The sequence below is a fragment of the Panthera leo genome, chromosome C2 (genome assembly GCF_018350215.1).
Source record: "Panthera leo isolate Ple1 chromosome C2, P.leo_Ple1_pat1.1, whole genome shotgun sequence".
Classification (NCBI taxonomy): Eukaryota; Metazoa; Chordata; class Mammalia; order Carnivora; family Felidae; genus Panthera; species Panthera leo.
In genome coordinates, this window is record NC_056687.1 from 78,536,976 (window position 1) to 78,561,457 (window position 24,482).

General features: G+C 39.6%; 1 protein-coding gene across 5 annotated transcripts in view; it reads right to left on the reverse strand.

The window, feature by feature from the left end:
* Positions 1-24,482, reverse strand: part of TPRG1 (tumor protein p63 regulated 1) — a 122,966-nt gene that overhangs the window by 83,461 nt on the left and 15,023 nt on the right. For all 5 annotated transcript variants that reach the window (XR_006207348.1, XM_042955996.1, XM_042955999.1 and 2 more), the window contains exon 3: positions 17,031-17,122. Coding sequence is in view for 4 of the 5 variants with exons in the window: in XM_042955996.1 (XP_042811930.1) it covers positions 17,031-17,122 (92 nt within the window). In the remaining variant the exon portion in view is untranslated. The remainder of the gene's footprint in view (positions 1-17,030; positions 17,123-24,482) is intronic.

Below are 24,482 nucleotides of genomic sequence, written 5' to 3' on the forward strand. Positions count from 1 at the left end.
TCCTGTGAGCTTAAGACTCATTTTAACCACAACTGGGTCTTAATTTCCTCTTAAATTTTAAGTGCTAGATTCCTGAGCAGCACTGGGCTTCCTATCACACAGGCTAGGAGTTAGAGATGTCATTCTGCCCCTTACTAGCTGTGCAATCTTACAAAAATTACTTATCTTTTCTAAGACTCATTTTCCACATCTCTAAAATGAAAATAATAATAATGCATCTATACCTCATAGTATTGTTGTGAATTTTAAAAATAGTACTATAGGGGTGCCTGGGTGACTCAGTCGGTTAAGCAGCCAACTTCAGCTCAGGTCATGATCTCACAGTCTGTGGGTTCAAGCCCCGCATCTGGGTCTGTGCTGATACCTCAGAGCCTGGAGCCTACTGTAGATTCTGTGTCTCCCTCTCTCTCTGCCGCTCCCCCGCTTGCACTCTGCTCTGTCTCTCAAAAATGAATAAACGTTAATTTTTTTTAAATATACTATAGAGCACTTAGTAAAATACAAAGCACACGTAAAATACTAAGTTGTGCCTTGGTGGCTCAGTCAGTTAAGCACCCGACCCTTGATTTCAGCTCAGGTCATGATTTCACAGTTCATGGAATCAAGCCCTGTGTTAGGCACTGCTCTGATGTTGCAAACCCTGCTTTGGGATTCTCTCTCTCTCCCTCTCTCTGCCCCTCTCCCACTTGTACGCTGTCTCAAAATAAATAAAAATAAAAATAAACAAAATAAAGTACTCAATTGTTATTAGCTATTAATACAAAGGTTATGATGGTGGTGGTGATGATGAAAAAGGAGGAAGAGAAGGGGGAGGAGGATAAAACAACAGTGAAGAAGAATTCTTTTAAATTCCCTTTAAACATTTTTGCAACATTGATTGAATTAACAAATAAATTCATGAATAGGTGGTTAGAAGTAAATCCACTCAAAGACAGCTCCTCAAAACTATTACAGTTTTCAAATATACAAAATCTTTCCATTCCAATTTCCTAAAACTTAATAAAGTAGTCATTAATTCCATATATATAACACAAGTTTTTGTCTATTTGCCCGTTTGCTTGTCTGACACAGCTGGGTATACTTCATTATATTGGAAATTATAGTTAAGTTACCCTGACTTACTTAAAATACAGACTAAGCATTTTATATGAAGTTCCCTTTGTAGACAGCTGCCATAGGAGACCTTAGAAGATAAGGACCAGGAATAGTAGAATCAAAGACCCAACAGGAAACCTATGAGCGTGTCAATGCAGGAGTCATGTTACACTCATTTAGGATTCCTGGACAGAGTAACCAATAGCAAATTCAGATATGAACCCAAGTAAGGAGTCACAAGGGCAGGCACTAAGGATTGTGCTCAAAGTCACTGATTTCGAATCAATTTTCTTCTGTGTGACATAAGGAAGGTGTTTCTTTACAGAAACAATACCAGGTATCCAGTCCAGAAATAATCTCCCCTAATGACCTGACAAATATTTATTGAGCCATTATTATGCTCCAGGCTCTAAGGGTATAGTGGTGAGCTAAGTTCCTGTTCCTCCCATTCTTGCATTCTATAGAGGAAGGCACACCAACAAAGGATATGGGCACATTATAGAGATCTAGATAAAAGGGAGATGGGAATATCTGTGGGAATAGTATCTAGATAAAGTGAACAGCTAGTACAAAGGCCTTGAGGTGGGATCCATCATGTTTCATAAAACAGCAAGGAAGCAGGCATGACCAAGCAAAGGGAACAAGGAGGCTAGTTGAGGGAGATATAAGCAGAAGCCATATCACATGCTAGAACCACCACAATTTCTTTGCGATTTACGGATGTTTTTCATATTAAGTGGTTGTTATTCTCCACTTCACAGATGGAGAAACCAAGCCCCAGTAAAGTGACATGCATCTAGTACTAAGTGACAGAGGCAAGACCAGAATCCAGCTCTTTGGACCCCCAGCCCAGGCCATAACTTCCCATCTAGCTGCTTCTCACACTTATTTTTCCTACACAGCCAGGCAACTTTGTCTCTGTGTCATAGTACTATCAGTAAGAGGATATTTGAAAAGCTACACAAAAGACAAGACTCTGGGCACACCCCATCCTTCTCTCTTTTCCACAAAAGAACTGAATTGCTATTGAATAGCTCAAGTCCCCCACAGCACACCAGGGGCTAACAGGAGGCCCACCCCCTGAGGAGCTCTCTCCTCCCCTGAATTGACTTTGGGGTATTCACTTGATCAGAAGCCAAAGAAGCTGGCAGGAGAACAAGGCCTAATTTTGAGAAGGCAGCAGAGAGGAAAAAACAGTGGGATAAGATACAACAAATGCTCACTTCTTGCCACCTCCACTGTTTTTTTGTTTTCGTGTTTATTTTGTTTTTTGTTTTGTTGTTGTTGTTATCATATTTTAATGGAAGAGCTGTCTGTATACTGAACTATGTTAGTTCAGCTCCTTGGGTACAGGAGACACAGCCCAGATCAGGCAAACCCAAAAAGAAGAGATAAATAAATACTCTGAGGAATCCCACAGAAATCCAAGAGCAGGAACTATTGCACAGTTGGGCTTTATGAAAGCTGGAAAACCACAAGGAATGAAAACTACTCCCTCAGAGGCTGTCTCTATCACGATTTTTATGTCTCTCCACACATGGCATCTTCTTCCTCTTGACCGTCAGACTCCCTCTGCTTCCTACCAGTGTTTGCTCCTCTTTAATTCCACCTTGCCCATGAACTTTGTTTCCTTCATCCTGACTGTACATGAACTTCCAGATCTACTTTCACAGCCAACTAGTCTCTATAGCTGTTTCTCCCACTTTAAATCCTCAAGATCAGGAATTCTTTTAGTCCAAATCATACCTTTGAGCTGTCTTTTTGGGTCACAGGCCAGTTAATGGATTAGCTCCTCTTTTTTTTTTTTTTTTTAAATGTTTATTTTTGAGAGAGACAGAGAGCAAGCAGGGGGAGGGGCAGAGCGCGGGGGTGGGGGGGGGGGCAGAGAGAGAGAGAGAGAGAGAGAGAATAAGAATGAATGGATCCAAAGCAGGTTCCAGGTTCTGAGCTGTCAGCACAGAGCCCAATGCGGGGCTCGAACCCACAAACTGCAAGATCATGAACTGAGTGGAAGTCAGACACTTAACCAACTGAGCCACCCAGGCACTCTGATTAACTCCTCTTTATCCTATCAGCTATGGCCAGGGGCTAAAGTCACGCAATAGAAAACAGGAACTGCCAGTGAGCGGCATTTTATTCTTCTTTTTCAGAACTGTTTAAGCTATTCTAATTCCTTTGTATTCCCATACAAATTTTAAAATAATATTGTCTATGCTTGCAAAAAATCTTGCTGAGATTTTGAAAGGAATTATGTTAAATCTATATGTCAAATATTGGAGAATTGATATCTTTACTATATTGTCTTCCAATCTATGAATATAGTACATCTCCATTTATTTATATCTTCTTTGATTTCTTTCATCAGTATTTGGTAGCTTTCAGCATGCAAGTCCCATATATATTGTATTAGATTGATATTTATGGATTTTTTTCTTGATCATAAATGTTTTATTTTTAATTTGTTTTCAATTCTTTAATGCTAGCTTCTAGAAATATAACTGATTTTCATACGTTGATCCTGTATCCTGAAACTTTCTTAAAGTAATTAATTCTGGGAATTTTTTGTAGATTTCTTAGAGTTTTCTACAAAAATTGTCATGCTATCTACAATTAGGGACAGTTTTTCTTTCTTCCTTTCTGATCTGTGTGTCTTTTATTTCCTTTTCTTGCCTTATTGTATAGGCTAGATCTCCCAGTACTATGTTGAATACTTGTAGTGAGAGTGTACTCTTTTGCCTTCTTCACAATCTCAAGAAGAAAGCACTGGTCTTTTTCCACTAGCATGTTAATTACAGGTTTTATGTAGATATTCTTTATCAAATTGAAAAAGTTCCCCTCTATTATTTTTCTAAGAGCTTTTATCATAAATGGGTGTGTTAAATTTCATCAAATGCTCTAGCAGCATTAATTGACCTGATCATGTAATTTTTCTTCTTTAGCCAGTTAATATGGCATATTACACTGATTAATTTTCTAACATTGAACCAGTCTTCCATCTCTAGACTAAACCCTCTTGGTTATGGTAAATAATTGTTTGTATGTATTGCTGAATTCTATTTGCTAACATTTTCATAAGAATTTTTGCATTTATATTCATGAGAGATATCGGTTTGTAGTTTTATTTTTGAATGTCTTTGTCTGGATTTAGTATCAGATTAATACTGGCTTCATAGAATGCACTGGGAATTGCTATTTCCTCTTCTATTTTCTGAAGAAGATTATGTAAATTGGTGTTCATTCATCTCTAAGCATTTCATAGAATTCTCCAGTGAAACCATCTGGGCCTAGAGATTTCTTTTTTCGGAGGCTTTAATTACAAATTCAGTTTCCTAATTGTTATAGGGCTATTCAAATTATCTATTTCATGTTGAGTGAGTTGTGGTCATTTGAGTGTTTTGAGGAATTGGGCCATTTCATCTCAGTTGGCAAATGTATATGTGTAGAATTTTTAGCTGTAATCACTTATTTTTTTGTACTTATTATTTTGTAGTTTGCAGGGTCTGTAGGGATATCCCATTTCATTTCTGATATTGGTAATCTGTATCTTCTTTTTTTTGTCAGCCTTGCTAAAAGTTTCTCAATTTTATTGAACTTTTTAAAAACATGTTAACGTTTATTTATTTTGAGAAAGGGAGAGAGACAGCAAGCATGCATGTAAGCAGAGGAGGTACAGAGAGAGAGGGAGAAAGAGAGAATCCCGAGCAGGCTCCATGCTGTCAGCACAGAGCCCAATGTGGGGCTTGATCCCACAAACCGTGAGATCATGACCTGAGCCAAAATCAAGAGTTGGACGCTCAACCAACTGAACCACCCAGACACCCTAAAATTTCATTGAACTTTTCAGAGAACTTTGCTTCATTAATTTTCTCTAATTTTTATTTTTATTGGCTTCTACTCTTATCATTTCCTTCCTTCTGTTCCCATTAAACTTTCTTTCTTATTGTTCTTGAAACAGGATTTTGGGTCATTGGTTTGAGACTTTTCCTCATATGATGTTAGCATTCTTCCTTTGGTGCTGTAAATTTCTCTCTCAGGACTGCTTTAGCTGAATCTCACACATTTTGATATGTTGTATTTTTATTTGGATTCGGCTCAATGTACTTTTGATTTCCATTGAAAGTTCCTCTTTGACTACTGGATTATTTAGAAACATGTTGTGTTGTTTCTAAGTGTTCAGAGATTTCCCTTTTATCTTCCAGTTATTAATTTCTTGTGTGATCCCACTGCAGTAAGAGAACATCCTCTGAATTATTTCAATTCTTTTAAATTTGGTGAAGTTTGTTTTGTGGCTCAGGATATGTTGGATCTTGGTAGATGTTCTGTGGGTGCTTAAAAAGAACATGTATTCTGCTTTTCCTGGGTGGAGTGTTCTATAAATGCTGATTGGGTTCTGTCGGTATGTTGAGTTCTAAATCCTTGCTGACTTCCTGCCTATTTATGATACAAATTATTAAGACAATGGTGTTGAAGACTATCATCATGGATTTGTCTATTTCTCCTTCCCATTCTATCAGTTTTCATTTCACATATTTTGCAGCTCTCTTGTTTAGTGCATACAGATTTAGGATTGTTCTGTCTTCTTGGTGGATTGATCATTTTATCATTACACAATTCTCTTTCTGTCCCTTGTAATTTTCCTTCCTTGGACATCTACTTTTTTATTAATTCACAGAGCACAGCATTTTAATTCTTAAACTTTATAGTTCTTTCTACTAAAAGACAAGTGGAAGCAGAGACTCCTTCTTCTTCACACGGTTTACTCTTCTTAGACCTACCCTATCTTACCTAAAACAGGGCATCTGGGGACAACCTGGATACCTCAGAGAGTAAACACAATTTACTGTTTGCTAATCAGACCGCATGTTTATTCATAAGAGTCTATAATAGTTGTTTGTATAACAGCTGTAGTGGCCCAAATGCGTTGATAGCCTCAATATTAAGATAGAGGTCTTATTTATTTATTTTTTACTAAAACACACACTGGCAGGCCCCTAAATAATAAAGATGAAGTTTAAATTATTGGTAAATTATCTCCAGAACCTATTACCTTTCTAAAAATTATTTTTCTAAAACTCCTTATTTCATATCTTTCAGTAACTCAAACAAGAAATGCCTATCATGGTCACGAAGGAAACAGAACAGCAGTAGGATGCTGTAAACAGTAAACACTTTCTAAAATAATGATAATGATAATGCCTTCATTTCATTTCCTTGGTATAAATTATCCTACCACAGGGGCACCTGGGTGGCTCAGTCCATTAAGCGACCAACTCTTGATTGTAGCTCAGGCCATGATCTCATGGTTCATGGGTTTAAGTCCCATGCTTGGGATTCTCTCTCTCCCTTTCTCTCTGCCCCTCCCATGCTTTCTTTCTTTCTCTCTCTCTCTCTCTCTCTCTCTCTCAAAACAAATAAACTTAAAAAGAATTATCCTACCACAAATGATTTCAAGAAACCAAGGTAAGGTCACTGAACATGTAGTTGGAAGAGATGCACACAGTGTCTGTCATGACTGGGAGAGCCTACCGCACATCGCTGTAAAGGGAACAAAGAGAGGTCAGTGCAAGGTAATGCGGAATGACAAGATGTTGGCAAACTGGAAATATATACCCTATTGAAAAGCATTTGAGGGGCCTCTGAGTGGCTCAGTCGATTAAGTGTCTGACTCTTGATTTCAACTCAGTCATGATCTCACAGTTTGTGGGATCAATCCCCATGTCACACTCTACTTGGGATGCTCTCTCCCTTTTTCTCTGCCCCTCTCCTGCACTTACTCACTCACTCTCTCTCTCTCAAAATAAATAAACATACATTTAAAATAAATAAAAATAATAAAAGCATTTGAATGACCTATGGATCTCCAGCTTGTCACTGCAGGAAAAAATAACATGAAAACTCCTTACCCTGGCATTCAAAATTCCGGATTTTCTGGTTCCTTTCTACTTTTCTAGCTTATTTATAGCTCTCTTACTCTTGATCACTATAATCCAGACACCTTGACAGTTTGTGGATCCCTGAGCCTCTGTCTGTTATTCTACAAATATTCTTCCCTCTTTCTGGGATTTAATTCCTCATAATATATTTTTGGAAATTTCTCTTCCTTCTTTAATCCTGGATATCGCCTTCACCAGAGCCTACAGTACAAATGCAACAAGTTCTATCCTCCCAAAAGATCATTTGCAGGACTGTATATCAGCATACATCATACTGTGTTTTGACTTCATTTACATATCCTCCTTCCCTCAAGACTCAGAACTCCCTGAACATGAAAATCTTGTCTTGTTGCTTCTGTATTTTCATCACTCAGGGTGGAGTCTGGCTTATGGGAGGAGTTTGGTGAACACACAAATGAACGTATGAATGAGTGAATATAAATAAATAGCAACAATGATGACAATAACAATAAGAGTCAACTCTCCTGTGGCACAGACCATGTGGCAAAAATTGTGAGCATTTTACATATTTTAAGTAATTTAACTCTTCAATTGATATCCCGTTTTATCAATGATAAAACTGAGGTCCGGAGGATACAAGAGATTTGTATGCCAAGGTCACATGGCTAGTAAGTGATGGAACTGGGCATTTCGCTGCATCAGACTTTTTTCACCTCTTGGCTCTTTTTGACTCCTCCCTAATTAGTAGCAGTCTTGGGAAAACAAACATTTCGAGGTACATTTCTGACTGCAGTAACTAAATGCCCTCGCTGTCCTATAATTCAGGTCACTCAGGGACCATTAGCTATCTGGATACATCTGCTGCCATGGGGAATTTATAGAGAAAAGCAATGTGTTTAATTAAGTGGTTGTCGAAAACACCCACCCAGTATAAATGGTTTCTGGCAACAGAGGTGAATTTGTTGCTGCCAGAGTCCTGCCACAGGTCATTAACATCTTAATGGATTTGAGGTACTTTCCAGCTTGAGTGCACAAAGGATGCAAGAAGTCTCCTTGGGCTGTGGGCTGCTTGAAGGCCCAGGGAAACGGAGGCAGGACTCAATGGGTGGACCCTGCTAGTGTCAGTGAAGGGCTTCAAACAGTAGACGACTCAATCAGAATTAAATTCAAGTCAAGTCCATGGTGGGTTCTGAGCCCCTCCCACATGCCAGACACCACTGGGAGGTGGGCAGAGATGGGCTTTGACAAAACATGAATCAGAGTCAGGCCCTGTCTCGAGGAATGCTTTCCTCACAAAGTGCGCAGTGAACTACGCCATGTAGTATAACATAACAGAAAAAAGAGAGAAGATTCTTCTGGTTGAATTAAGATGGAAAGGCTTTATAGACATAACATCTCTGAAGGACAGGAAAGGTCTGAACAAACAGAAAGGAAGAAAGACATACCAAATAAGCAGAGTGAGTGAGTGAGTGAGTACAATCATGATGTCAAAGCACTGTGTCAGGAACATTTGGAGACCGGTGGACAGTCCAATTTGATAATTTGTAAAGGGGTATAACGGTAAATAAGGCTAGAGAAGAAAATTCATTCCATGGCGTGCAGGGTTTGAAAGATGCAGCAGAAGAGTATTTAGGCAGTGAGGAGCCACTGAAGTCCTCAGTCCATAAGCATGAAAGTGATCTGGACCAGTACTTCCCAAATTTTAATGAACATCAGAATTAACTGGGGATTCAGGCTCAGCATGTCTGGGGTGGCCCCTGAGGATTAGCCCTGCTAACAAATCCTTAGGAATGCTGATACTGCTCATTCCAAGACCACCCTTTGAGTAGCAAGGGTCTAGAATAGATGAATGTACACAAAAATGGATGGGGCTGGGGGGAGATACATTTCAGAATGTTATTTTGCATAGTACATTTATTATTCATGACTAAGACGGTTAGAAATCCCGGATTTCCAGGTTTTGGGGGGTCTTTCTACTTATTTTTAAATTATAAGTAGCAGTATTTTTCATTACAATGGTAGTTCAGCACGCCTTAGAATCAGACAGTGACAAGATAAAGTGTGATTGGCCTTAGTCCATCAGTGGCACCCACCAGCCCCTATAAGTATTTGACTTTTTAGCTGATTCTGGGAAAAGACTAAATAATGTCAGATGCACAGCACAGGCAGAGTAAGATCTGGAGAGGAAAAGAGGAAAAGGTCTCTGAACCTACTCAATGAATGTCTGCCCTCCTCCCTGCAAACAATAGACGATCAACAAAGAAACCAGACACAGGCGCAAAGATCATTTACGCAATTGAAACTGCGGCCATCGCTGTATCAGGAGATGAAAATTCACAAAAGCAGCACGAGCCATGTGATGAGAAGACAACAAGGCTGGGAGAGGGGTCCTGTGAAGTCAAGCCCTCCTGTGACCCTTAATAAGTGGTTGCCCTTAGGCAGGTCATTTAATCTCTGGGTTTCTTCATCCATAAAATAAAACCAATAGTTCCTCCTGGCCTCCTCCCATGGGTCTGTCTGAGGATCACATGTGAGGGCAGGTGTGAAAGTGATCACCCACAGCGCTGCTTTGGGGATCAGTGTGCTCCAGGGGCACTCTGTGCCTGAGAGATACTGCCCAGTCGTCTGCTCCTCAACATCCCTTTCTGTCTTGGGATGCCTTTCTTTTCATTTAAACTTCTAGGATAGCTCTTTCTTCTGTGAAATCTTTTAAAATTAAGCAGAGATGCCCTGCATACTTCCATGTACCCCACAAAGCCCAAGGAACAGAATTCTGAGTTTATCCAACATTTTTCTGCCAGAGGAATAACAGACTACAATCCAATAAGGGGTACACATGGAATCTGGCCACAATAGCAAAAAGACCATTTTCACAAAACTGGGGGAAGCATAATGCTTCGGGGCCCTACCTCTGCTACTTTGCGGCCCTGGGACACTTCCTAGCCTTGATTTCTTCACCTGCAAACTGGAAGTAATGTTTCCTACCTCAGATAATTGCTCTGAAGATTGGATTAACTGAAGAAGAACATTTTTAACTACAAAGTGCTGTAGAATATTATTTTCTTCATCAAAAAATAAATGGAGAATGCCTTAATGTATTTTCATTTCTCTTTCCAACTGTGTAGTCTTACTCTGCACTACTGGTATATATCCCTTACTGAGGGCTTCAGTTTTTAAAGAATAATATATATCCTTAGGGGCAGCTGGGTGGCTGAGTCAGTTGAGCATCTGACTTCAGCTCAAGTCATGATCCCGTGGTTCGTGGGTTTGAGCCCCACATCAGGCTTTGCACTGACAGTGTGGAGCCTGCTTTGGATCCTCTCTCTCCTTCTCTCTCTGCTCCTTCCCCACTTGTATTCTCTCTCTCAAAAATAAATAAACATTATGGGGTGCCTGGGTGGCTCAGTCAGTTAAGCATCTGACTTCGGCTCAGGTCATGAGCTCACGGTTTGTGAGTTCAAGCCCCACATTGGGCTCTGTGCTGACAGCTCAGAACCTGGAACCTGCTTCGGATTCTATCTCCCTCTCTCTCTATCCCTCCCCAACCAGTGCTCTGTCTCTCAAAAATATAAATAAATGTAAATAAATAAACAAACAAACAAACGTTAAACAATTTTTTTAAATATATAAATCCTTACATTTACATAACCACTGACATTTTGGAAAGTAATCATCTAACAATAGGTGAATGATCAAGTAACTTCACAAAACCTACATGATAACAAGAAAAAACCTAAGGGAAGTGCCATTTAGAAATCATCAAAACCATATGTATTATACCAATCTAATGGCAAATGGAGGAAAATCACTTAGCAGAACACTTGGTACAATTTAAATGTTGTTTATTAATATTATAACAATCTTTGGCAAACATGCATGAAGAAAAGCTGGAATGAAAAAATACTACAAAAATTAACAATGGCTGTGCTTCTTTCAAGAAAAGTGAATTTCTAATGGACTAAAAACTACATTAAAACAAATGCCCTAATTAAAAAAAAAAAAAAATGGCAAAACCTACTTAAGTTTACTGAGGTACACTGATCGTGAGTAGCAGAACCAGGATTCAGACCCAAGGCTTCTGACTCCAAATTCAAGACTCTTTCTAGGATGCCAGGCTGCCTCCTTGACTTTACTTCCGTTCTATTGTCTATATGTTCAACGTAGCCAGTTAATCGGATTTCACATATTTTTTATACCAAAGTGCAAGGATAGAAACCTGGCTGGGTTTAGGGGAAGGTAGGCAATGAGAAACACTGTAAGTATTTTCCACAAGATAAAGACTGAGAGTTACTTGACTCCCCCACCCCCCCACCCCAACCACCAGAGGCAAGTCTTCCCATGTAGCAACAAGAGGAATGAGAACATCCCCCCAACCATTTCAGACTAATGTGCTTAAAGGAAGATCCCATCTCCTCCCGCCTCTTTAAGCACCATACACAAAGACATCTTGAGTACATTCTACTGAAGAGCCACTTCAGTGCCATTATAACACAATTTTTGAGACTTTGGGAAGTGTCAAGATGTTCTCCTTGGTGCTGGCTTAATGGATCACTTCTGAAAGTATACACACAATTTCTTCAAAAAGTAGTTTCCCAGAAGGACCAAGAAGGGCAATAAGAGGAGGAGATAAAGTTAAGATAGACACCGTGTTGTCTTTAGAGCTGTAGAGGCATATAAAGCTCCAGGATGGACTGGACTAGAGGTCTGGGTCCTAAGTGGCATCTTCTCAGGGTACTATTCTTAATGGTTTCAGCTAATTGGGATCTAACTGGAGTTGATGGTTGCATCTCTCTAGTTCTCCTGTCGGCCTCTCTCTCCATCTCCTCATAGCCTATACCCAAGTGCCTTCAAACTAATCTTTCTAATTTAACTGAATAATATACCAGTATAAATTTAGAACATTGCAAAACAGCTCACCCGAGTTTGGGTGACATCACTTGAAAAATGCTTTTACCGATTTAATGTTACTTTACACCCTTAGATTCTATAGAAGGCTATAAGAAACAAATATGTCAAGATTACTGTCCCTTTTGAGCACACTACTTAAGACAGTATCTGGATGCATATGTAAATCCATCCATTCAACATCTCCATGTGGATGTCCTATGGACACCTCAGACACATTTTTTTCCCCAAAACTGTACTCAGCAAGTTCTATAAGAAGGGAATGACAAGATTGTTGGGATAATTAAATAACACTGCAAGCACAAAGTTTCTTCTGCATTGTTTGGCATATGGCGGTTTCTCAATAAAGTAGAGTTATCGTTTCCTTCTAAGCCTGGAATGGCGACACAGGGAACCCATCAGTTTCCCAGGCCAAAGCCCAAGAATTGGCCTGAACTCCTGCCTCACAGACAATTAAACAGAGAGATCCACAAAGCCTTGCTCTGTCAATTGTTAGTTTGCCTCTCAGTCCCATATGCACCCTTCAGTATATGCTCTATGATTAACAACAGAATCCTGTCATGCATTTTTCTTTCAAGTGTGCACCATGTTATGTTTTTGCAGAAAAGAGCACAAGAGGGTTGTAACAGAAAGAAGGGGCTTTTTATAATTTCCAGCTTGGGCTGGGGGTCAGCAGTGTAGGTGTGAGAACCCCAATGTCTTCTGCCCTAGCCAGAATACAGAATACAGACCCTCAGCAGCCTCTGCTTGGCATGAAGCTTCCCTCAGCTGCCTGTCCAGAGTTAAACCTATTCTTCAATAAGGAAGGTGACTTTTGTGGAACTGGACAATAGTTTTTAAATGCTGGAACTATATTTCCTCAAGTTTTTTTCTATGTATTTACAATATCACAGCCACAGACATGGCATACCTGGAAGCTTATTCTGCATTAACATATTCCCTGTTGCTTTCTAAAGTTTAGACAATCAATAAAGCAATAAATTGAACTCTGATATCTAGTGTTTGCTGACTTCCATGATGGAATCACTGCCCCCAGGGTCAATTCCAAGCCATGTACATGACACCACTGAATGTGTAGCGGAGAAAAGAGGTACAGTAGCAAGTTATCATGTAGTATTTCCACTACGCAAGCATAATAGGCATAAATCACCCCAACAGCAAATCAACAGCAAAACAAAGTAAAAAAAAAAAAAAAATCAGAAAGTAAGGAGTTTTGACTACATCACCTTTAAGTTTAATTCACTTGGTGTGATATTTTATGTTTTAATAATTAACAACCAACTCTCAAAATTCCTGAAATTGTAATGTTGACCTCTCATAAGCCAGTGTGAACCAGCTCCAGCACGCCACTGGATCAGACCCTCGCTGATATTGCACAAGCATCTAGTGTGGCAGCCAGCCTTCCAGCCATCCATTGATCCTTCACATTTCAAACATGTACAGGCCATACACCCTCATCCATAATTCCAAATTCAATAAAGCCCTGAAAATGGCGCAGCTGTGGCTCAGACGCACTTTATGGTAAGCCAGATCTGATCCAACATGCAGTCATCTATTCTATGTTGAATATGACAGGTTTTCCTGCAAAAATTTTAGTGTGTTTGATTATGGGGGGCTGTCGCAGGCCTCCACTTGGAGCATAAAATGCATATGTATTGTTTTACCTTTCTAAAATCTGAAAAATTCTCAATCTGATTCATATCGGATTCCAGGGGTTTTAGATAAGGGATTGTGAGCCTTCAGTGATCTTTTTAAATTGAAATATAGTCACACTTTCTCACCAATCAGTGCCTCCCCATCGCCTACAGGGTAGAATCTAAGTTCTTAAATAAGATACACAAGGCCCTTAAGCTCACGATACTCCCCACATCACACTCCTATATCAAACCATTTCTGGGGCTCTGACCAACCATGACTAAAGGTTGAGCTGTGATGAGTGACCCCGCACCTATACCTTACACCCTTTGGGAAAGAATTGGAACCGAGCTAGTACAGGAGAGCAGTCTGCCTTCCTTGCTTTACCCCTTATGTGATCTCAGCTGTCCACTTCCTCGTCCCACATCTCCATTTCTCATCTGTCACATGACAATCACAAAACCAGCAAGGTTGTAGTGAACATAAAGCAAGTTCATGGTCATAAAGTTATTTTTTAATGTGCTATATATATATATATCATTGGAAGGGTTTTTCACTCTTATCATTCTGAAACTGGAATACTTGTTTGAAAGCAAACATTCTTTCAACTGTCGGATGAGTAACTAGGGGTTTCTCATCTCCATAAAAGGAGCTAACCATTGATGTGCATAAAGCCCAGTCATTGCTGTCACACACACAAAAAAGTGTTACACTTGAAAAGAGTTATGTATGGTTGGCACAGTTGGGGAAGCTGGTGTATAGTACAGCCTCTGTAACTCATAAAAACTGAATGGATGGATGGGTCTTATCCCATTAGAAAAAAAGAGAAAGGGAAAAGCATAGCCCCAGGCTCGTACTTCTCTGGGCCTATATGTTTATTGGTTTATTTAGTTCTTTCTTTTGTTCTGTTTTGCTGTTGTTATTTTGGGGATTCCGTGCTGATATTGATTGCTTTTATCGTTGCTTTTGCCTTTCCTACATTGGTGCACTACAAAGACTTAAGTGTGAAAGGTCATTCAAAACCTCCATGCATGCCCTTCCTTTGACGAATGCCTCCAATCTTCTTCTTGAACAGTCACAGTGACTGGGAGCCTATTTATTTAGCCCACATGCCTGGACCATCTTCTTTGCAACTGGCAGCTTTTTCCACTACAAGAAGACAGTCTGAACCAGCTTTAAGGTTTAACAGGAAAAGAAAAGCAACTGGCAAATTCTTACTATGGTAGAAATGACTGGATTCAAATCTTTCTTAAAAGTAGCTTTAGATGGAGAGTAGGAAGAGGTATGAAAGGATTTTGGCAGAGAGGAAGACCAAAAAGAACACAAAAGAACTACCGTTGAAAGAGAAGAAATGGTTCCAAAGTGCAAAGGAGAAAAGTCTGACAGCAAATGAAAATTATTGCTTAAAATTCCACACGCACATGATACATCCCTCATTACTGTCTGTAACATAAATGTATATACCACAAAGCAAAAGAGACATAGAAAACTAGATGCCAGATAGTCTTCACCAACCCTTTGAGCTTCCTATTAGGTTCAGAGCTACATGCAAAACTTGGGTCTTGGGGCACACCTGTTCAGATTTATCTGAAAACTGCTGGTTTTATCAATCATCCCAGTTGACGATAAATCAAACTGACAGAATTATGGTGCTAAGTCTTAATACAGATCACACAGTCTGATTTATCTTGGGTCAAACTGATATCTAAAGACCTTTATAATCATGAAACAAAAACATTCCAAACAAAAATAAGCCACATTTCTATACAAAAAAAGACCAAGCAATTAAAGCATGTACTATTAAAAAAAAAAAACAAAAAAAAAAAAAAAAAACTGCTGATTCTATTATTTGAGAATTAATTCAAAAAGCTACTACTGGATTTTGAAAGACCATATTTGGGCATTCTTTCTTATAAATGAAATGCACTGTAGGAACACAACAGGTTAAGTATCTACTTCTGATTAGACCTTCAGAATTCAAGGAGACATCTGTCCTAATCAAGGCAGACTTTTTTATTTGCACAAGTCAAATTTTACTTTGCAGATGGCAGGTGGTGTTGGAAAAGGGTTGGTAAAAGTGAATAAGCAAAAAGCCTCAATTATACACTTTTTTTTTTCATAGAGATAACCCAGAGATGAAAGATATAGAGATGGATAGGACAAAAATAAAGGCAGAGGCTACCAAACAAACACAAACAAAAGGCCTTTACCAATAGACATAACTTGTGAACAGAGGAGGGACACTGATGTCTGATAAAAATCCACCATGTGCTGGGGACTTTGCTAAGAGTTTTACCATGCTGTCTCATTTAGCCCTCGTAACAACTCCTCAGGTACTTATCACTATCTCCAGTTTATACATGAAGAAACAAATGCTTAGACATGGTCAGGTTGTCTTTCTAATTTCATTTTCACTCAATTCTTAGAACCCATTTGAAACAAGAATGTAACATGGCCATCAGGCAGATGGATCCACAGGTGACCTGGTTCTACACTCCATTGATGGAGAGATTTTGTTCTGCTGGACTAGAAGACTGGACATTTAAGTATTGTCTGTACCAACCCCACCCTCCCAAAACTTAGTCAAAGAAAATGTCCGGCCCAGGAGTGAAAGATTAAATGCTTCTTTACTCAAGGTATAGGAATTACTGAGCTTTTCGGCTAGAGCCTTTGGAGACAGAAAACTTAGTGAGTATCCAAAATGGAGTTCTCACTATATTCTCCATTTAGTGTTATGTATTCTGTAGCAGAAAAGAGGCGCCTCTTTCTCTTATTATGTGAATATATTACTTATTATTGTAAAGACCATGGCATTCTTGATATTCTACTGGCGGGTGGAGAAAAAGTCATAGACACTAGAATTTCGGGGCAAGACACAAGGTAACTCTCTTCATGGTGTCATTTTCAATGAAAGCCCTTAGAGCTAAGATAAGCCTCAGGGATGAATGGAGAACTTCTGGAAGGAATAAAGTCTCAAGTGTTACACTCGGTTTTTAACCTAACTCTGGACTGGTGGCTTGTCTTTTCTATCCCGCATGATTTTGTAGGGATGTTATGTACAGCTCATGTTATTGTACATAAAATTCAAACTGTATATATTGACCTCATTTGTCTTTTCTAACCTTCCTTTCCACTGTACCCAGAGTGGGATGGTTAGTAGCCTCATGTAGCTAGAATGAGAGTAGTTGTAAGAGACAGAGACTCGAACCAAAAAGATCAGAGAGAAGAGTCCAGTGCAACAGTCCTTGAGAGCTATGAAGACCTAAGGAGTCATAGTGATAGCTGACTATACCCAGAAAATTGTTGTAGGAGTCAACCCTAGTCATGTATCAGCCATAGGGCACCACAAAACTTGACTCGCTAACTGGGGGTAATGCCAACCAATTATTTTGCATGGCATCCAGAAGAAATTCTGCCATAGATCTATCTCCCATTCTGTGACAGTGGTGTCAAGGAAAATGTTAGATTCCCATGGCCCCTCACTTAGCCATAACTACTCACTCTGTCAAGAGCCAGAAGCCTTGAATTGTCTCTCCAGGAGTCTTCGCCATGTGGCCTTTCAAGTCTTCCATGGCAGTCTCAATGGCCCCTGGCTGAGTGGGAAAAAGAAAATATCTAGTTTAGAGAAAACTGAGCCCTCTTTGTGCTTATGATTAATGAGTATAACCCATAGCCTTCTCCAAAAAGCTGATGGGAAAGATAGTTCTCGCATTTGTCTGTTTGCTCTAGGCATAGCATGCCGGAGAGCTTAGTCTTGAACTCTGGTATTTACTAAGCTGTTCTCCTTAGGTGGGACCAAAGTAATCCAAGTCCTGTCTTCCATGATCTTACTCATACCTTCTCACAGAAAGGAAGACACCCATTTTCAGAAGGCCAGTTTTCCCAAACATGTTTATCAGAAAGTTCAAAGGATTTAGCAATATGTACATTTTTAAAATCAAATCTTTCTCTCTTTAAAGAGCACCTGGCAATAAAATACCTAAGAGAAATCTTTTTCTAATATTCTGACCATAATTTTAGATGATTCTGGGAAATTAACTTTTTTGTCTCCTTACCTTGCTTTCTTCACCCTTCTCCAAGCAGGTGCTTCTACTTATGGGCCTACCTCTAGCTTAAAATTTGATTAACCCTTTTCATGATAAGAAATTCATAGACCTCTATCTCAGTGATTCCTAAACTTCAGTACACATCAGAATCAAAAACACAGATTTATGGGCTCTGTTCCCAGAGTTTATGATTTAGGAGGTCTGAAGTGGGCCTGAGAACTTGCATTTCCAACAGGTTCCCAGGTGATGCTGTTGATGCAGGACTGCACTGAGAACTACTGTTCTCTAGACAGTTATTCTCAACCTTGGCTACATATCAAATTGTGAGGAGAGCCTTTAAAACTCCTAGTGCCCAGGCTGCATACCAGGGCCATTACAGAAGATACTCAGTGGATATCTGCCATGTGGGACCCACATATCAGTACCTCAGGAGTTTTGCAGGCATCCCAGGTGACTCCAATGTGCAGCAAACGTTGAGAACCACTGCAGCCCAGGAATTATCTCGGCTTTTTTATAGGTGTGGAAACAGGCTAGTGTGGGGAACCAACCTGTCAAGTTCACTCAGCTAAGAAGGGGTGGAGACAAGACGAGAAAACAAACATTCCATCGCTCCACCTACAAATGTAGTTCTGGCCTCATCCCAGCCCTGAGCTACTGACAAGTAGGTTCTCGGTTCTTGAATATTCTCTATATAATAGGGCTTTAATACTAACCACCTAATCTTCTCTAAATATTAACAGTCCTAATCCTCCCAGCCTGAGACTGTTCTCTCACAAAAGGAAACAGGGACACTAGTCTGGCCTAGGATCCGTTCAAATGTCTTTTCCTCTCAGAGCTAGGGTGGTGGTAGGATTTGGGTTTGCTTGCTTTCTCAGTGTATGATAAAACACTGTGAAACATTTTGGCTACAAAGTCCATTGGTCAAAAAAACAAAAAAAACAAAAAAAAACTTATGAGAATCCATATAGGAAAAACAGGAAAAGAATGACGCTGCTTCAGATAAAGTGGTAGAAAATGATGCAGAGCTCTACCCCTCCCCTACGATTCACTCAGCACAGCCCACGTCATCCAGGAAATGTCCACTGAACAGAGTCGAGTGACCACGGATCCTATTCCATATCTGTCATAAATGAGTTCTGTAACCTCTAGGCAATTATTTGAGTTTTCTTGGCCTCCATTTCCTTATCTATAAAGACAACTGAGGCGACAGAACCAAAGCTTTCTGAGCCAAGCTGATGATGAAAGCCTCCTGGAAGTCTTTAAGAAAATAAGATCACGGCCCTTACACCGAGACATTCTGATTTTCTCATTTTAACACATTTCCTGTTGAATTGAACAGTCAGCCAGTGGACTGAATGATTTCTGACTCCTCTGCTGCTGGTTCACCGTTGTCAGAAAGCGAACAAGGCAGACCGTGCCTGCTGGAAGCTCTGAGTCATAAAATCAGTGAATTCTGGAGCATTAATCAAGCATGCCTTGAACACCCACTGACAAAGAAGACTGCACCAGCATCACTGGTCCCAGTGACCCTACTGGCAGGACCAAATAATGCTGGAGGGAAATTCCCTATGATCCCATGACAGTGCCCACCCCCCATGCCATTCTTCCCACAATGCAGCCTGATTGCCCCAGGCCCAGTGCTCAAAATCATACTTTCTTTGACGACTCATCAGGTGATTTTTCCTGTCTCTCTTATACTTACATGATTTCTTCCTCAGCTAATATAACTCAGTAGTGAAACTAAGACTTTTCAGAAGAAGAAAAAAAGACTGTAAGGGAAATTGGAGAATAATGAAATAGTCCTAAAATAAGCATTTTGTTGAATGCTTTTACACCAGGCACTTTGCCAAAACATGTGAAGATGAATATAAAACTGTAGACTTTTTCAAAACCTTACTTGTCTTCCCTATGGAAAGCAATTGGAAAAAATCTATCGAAATGATCTATTCTTTGATCGACACATTCCACTTCTGTGAAGTTATACTATGGATGTTCTTGCATTTGTGCAAAGTAACAGCTGTATATCCAGTGTTCTTTGCAGCCTTGTTTGTGGATAGCAAAATTTTGGAAACAATGCAAATATCTGTCAATAGGGGACTTGTTAGATACATTATAGGACAGAGCCATTCAATGGAATATGATGCATATGCAAAAAAAAGAGGCATTCTGGGATAACACAGAAAATTTTCAAAACGTATTAAGTGAAAGAAAAAAAGCATTCAGAAGGGTAAATAGGCCACATTTTTGTATAAAAAAAGTGGAGAAGGGATAAGAATAAGTATTTTCATGTGCCTGAATATCCTAAAGCAACTCTAGAAGGATACCTAAAATGTGTTAACGGTGGTCCCCTGCAGTCAGGAAGGAACTTGATGGGGCAGTGGATGGAGGTGGTGTTTCACTCTATACCTTTTCAAAAGTTAAACATTAAACAAAAGTGTGTGTGTGTGTGTGTGTGTGTGTGTGTGTGTTTTAAGTTTATTTCTTTTGAGAGAGAGTAGAGAAGGAGAAAGAGCATGAGCAGGGGAGGGGCAGAGAGAGAGGGACACAGAGGATCCTAAGCAGGCTCCCCACTGTCAGTGCAGAGCCCGATGTGGGGCTTGCTCTCATGAACCGTGAGATCTTGACCTGAGCTGAAATCAAGAGTCAGACGCTTAACCAATGAGCCACCCATGTGCCCCAGAAGTATGTTTTTTTTTTTTTTTTTAATAGAACATTTGGGAAGTCTCCAGAGTTCTGTCAATGTCCTCACTGAGCATGGTGTTCTTATCTTCAGCAGTAACAGTGGTCATGCCTTTACAGAACAGTTAATCATTGTATCCTGTTAGAGTATTTTATTTACACCCTTTTATTTGTCATCAATGGCTACTGAACCAAATTAACTTCAGCCATTTAGTGTAGAAAATTAAATAATGTGTGAACACTCGGACTTGCATCTGGGGCAATGTTTAGATCTCAGCCTTTCTGCCCACTTTGTGACCCATATTATGTCCTCATCATTCCAGATATCAGTTTATTCATTTTCTAGGTGGAAGGTGGATAAGACAATATTAACTATAACAGAGCTGTTAGGAAATGCCAAGAATATTTGGGAACACTGAATTTTCATTCTTATTATTAATATTACATGGAAGGAAAATAGTCGTACCATGATTTAGAGGTCAAATGGTTACTGCAATGGAACTGTTGGGAAAATAAGTAAAGTTATGCACAAGACGGCTGACAGGACTAACATAAGCTCCAGTTCCTAGCTTAGAGACTCCTCTTCCAGGCTCTTCTTTCCTGTCCTGTTTGCCATGCATGCCTAATTGCTACTAATGCAGACTGCAGAAGTAACAGATGATAAATTGTCCCTCATGCTTGTGCTCAGGACTCAGATCTGTGGAGAAGGATCTCCTCTGAGCCTGCTGGTGTAAAATAAAACTCCGATCCACCAAGATCTCCAAGTACCGCCTGTTTTTTCCGCCAGTGATCCAACCTGGTTCTGTAACAGAATAATTAGCTCAAAGACTCCTAAGACTAATAGGAAAGTATGATGGAATAATAAGCACTCATCCAATATACATATATTTCTAATGCTAAATTTTAAGAAAAATCATTAGGGAGAATTCTTATTTACAAGCTATACAGCAGAGCCGGCAGCATCTTTTCCAATAGTTCAGCACCAAACATCCTCAGTCAAAACAAAGACATGTGTTTCCTTACATTTCCTTAAGCTAGACTAGCCAGGAGCCAGTTGTCACACAAACAATACTCACATCTGCTGGTAATAGTTTCCCATGTACTGGACTCCTTAACTAGACAGTAAGAGGTGGGGGCAGTATAGAAAGGAATGCTCCCGGGGCGCCTGGGTGGCTCAGTCGGTTAAGCGTCCGACTTCAGCTCAGGTCACGATCTCGCGGTCCGCGAGTTCGAGCCCCGCGTCGGGCTCTGGGCTGATGGCTCCGAGCCTGGAGCCTGCTTCCCATTCTGTGTCTCCCTCTCTCTCTGCCCCTCCCCCGTTCATGCTGTGTCTCTCCCTGTCTCAAAAATAAATAAACGTTAAAAAAAAAATTAAAAAAAAAAAAAAAAAAAAGAAAGGAATGCTCCCAGGGACTCAGACACAGTAAGATCGTTCTTGTGAGTGTCATCATGCCCAGATAGAAATCACTTTGTGGTAAACACATAAGGGAAGAAAAACTGCTCTAAATTGGATGTGATTTGTAAAGTTCAGGGCAAATCTGTCTCTCCTTGAAAATAAAGGAAACGCCTCTTATTTTGTTATTGTTAAGTATCTGTCCTCAGAAGGAATATCAACTTTATTACACTCTTCAAGGGATTTCAGTCTAAGGAGGGGAGTTGAGAAATCTTTTGCCCAGTGAGATATGTAATTTCTAGACCAGAAAGCAGCTCATAAAATAACAATACAACTAATATATTTATTTAGTTGTTCCCAATGCAAGAGCAAGACATAGGGAACCCTATAGTAAGAGAAGAGGGGAAAGGAGAGAGTATGAAAGCCAAATTAGTGTCATGAAAGCAATGACATCGTGCTACACAATGGGAAGTCCCAAACCTGCTTATTAAAGTCTCGTTCCTCACAATAGAACACAGGCTATAAAAAGGCCATGGGGAACCATTAATTAAATATTAAAAGATCAAATAGTTTTAGTCCCATTAGTTTGTATGTAATTTACATTCTCAAGTATAAATTTAGAGATAATTCCCCATCCCTAATCGCTTTCAACTTTCTGATAAGGTATCTGCAAATACAGAGTCCTACAGGGAGTTTAAAAATATCTTTCCCCATGCGTATCAAGTATTGTTCCTTTCATAAGAAGTTGCTTTTGAATATCAGTCTCCACAACTAAAGGGATTATCATAATATACCTCGAGTTATTAGCCTTGAGTGGTACTTTTGTTCAGAAAAGGCACTAGGCCTTTTTTAGACATGTCTGAGCAATAATAGCAAATGAACAAAAACAGGAGGAAAAAATTGTCCAACCAGACTGATAGCAAGTGCTTCAGACATTCATTACTGTGACCTCTCATTCATTGCCCAAGGTCAAAGGCACTGGAGGGGTAGTAAAAAGTGTTAGGAGCCCTAGCTCTTTGTCCTGGTACGGCCCCTAAATTGCTGGTTGACTTTGGAGAAGTCACATCTCCTTTGTGTGTTTTAGGGGTTGGATTAGATATTCTCTCAGGCCCCTTCTGGCTCTAAGCAAGAATGTTGCTTTGTTGGAAGGGCTTGGTTTAGTAAATCAATAATAGTCTGGAAGCCTGTGGATAAGAAGCAACATCCCAGATGCCCTATGAAAAAACATAAGAGGTTTAAGGAAGCAGATTGACTTCTTTTATGATCTGGTACTCAGAGGTCTGGTCTAATGCATAAGGTTATGGTGCTAAAAAAAGTGCCTCTTGTTTGTCCTGAATTAATTTAAACTTCCAGAGCAGTCACATCTTTGCATATCCACTTTGAAACTCATATAACTGATCCTCCTTCCTATTATATAGCATTGGGTATCTACTCCTGGCACCTAAGAAACTGAGTGTCATTCTGCCACAGCAAGCCAAAGAGTAATTTTCCTTTCTGGCTTATAAGGTATAAATAGGAAACAACTTAAATATCCAGAAAAAGTTATATAAATTGTTGTATATCTCCACAGTAGGATATTCTAGAACTGTTAAAAATGATGTTATGGATGTAGAGTTACTGCCATTGGAAATATTTTTATGCAACAAATTGCACATGTAAGGAAAAAGTAAGACAGGATATGCACCAAAATGTATAAGCACGCATTCAAACTTCTTTGGTTAACATTGAGTAGTGAACTATGGTGACTTTTATTTTGCTTATCGACATTTTTTTCCCAATAAACTACCTCTTGCAAAATGATTTGAAAACATTTAATAAAATAACATGCTTGATCAAGGAATTCCTCAACTCATTTACTCACAGTTCTTCTGAATTTACAACATATATGCTTTAGATTCTTACACCGTAATATATTTATTTCTTTTTAATTGCTGGGCATGGGATCATAGAACTATGAATCAGGAAGTTGAAACTTTGGTTCTAAGCCTCACTTTACCACTTACTACTAGCCTCCTGGGCAAGTCAGTACTCATGACATTGGACAATAGCTATGACAATGGACAAGTAACAGCCTCCTCTGGGCCTTAGTTACTTCTGAGAATGAGAGTGTTGACCAGCTCCTTGGTGTTCAAGAGGTGTCTGTGGACAGAGAGCATCATTTTTGCCATAGAATCTATATAAATGCAGAATCTAAGGTCTCATTCCAGGCCTCCTGAATCAGACCAGCACTTTTACAAGATCTCAAGGTCATTTGTTTGTACGGTAAAGATGGAGAATCAGTGGACCAGATCATCTGTAGATCTCATTTCAGCGCTACGGAAGTGATCTTTTATGATAAATCTTTCATAGATCTGAATCATTCAGACCCAGAGCCTGGGTCTTATTGAATTATTCCCCGAGAAAATGAATTATTTTCCTTTGGTCAAACCTCTTTGCTGCTATAGACACTATACATTGACATTTATATCTCACTCTGGAGGTCATGGGGAGGTCATGGGCATCTTAATGTCATTCTCTGTGACCAATTACAGAAGGGAGAATGTCAAATCAACAAGAAAGGGAGAAAGCATTTATAAGAGTAATGAGATGCTGCTTATGGAATGTTAATAGATGTGTCATGCACTGTGCTAAGAATATTTACAAAATCAGCCTATTTAAACCTCTGTGTAAAACTGATATTTTATCCACACTTTGCAAATGAGGAAATACACACACACACACACACACACACACACACACACACACACACACAAAGCACATTCATCATACTCACGTGCTAAAAAAAAATCTATATTCTGTCTCTTGATCTGAAGGAGAGCAAATGCTGAGTGCTTT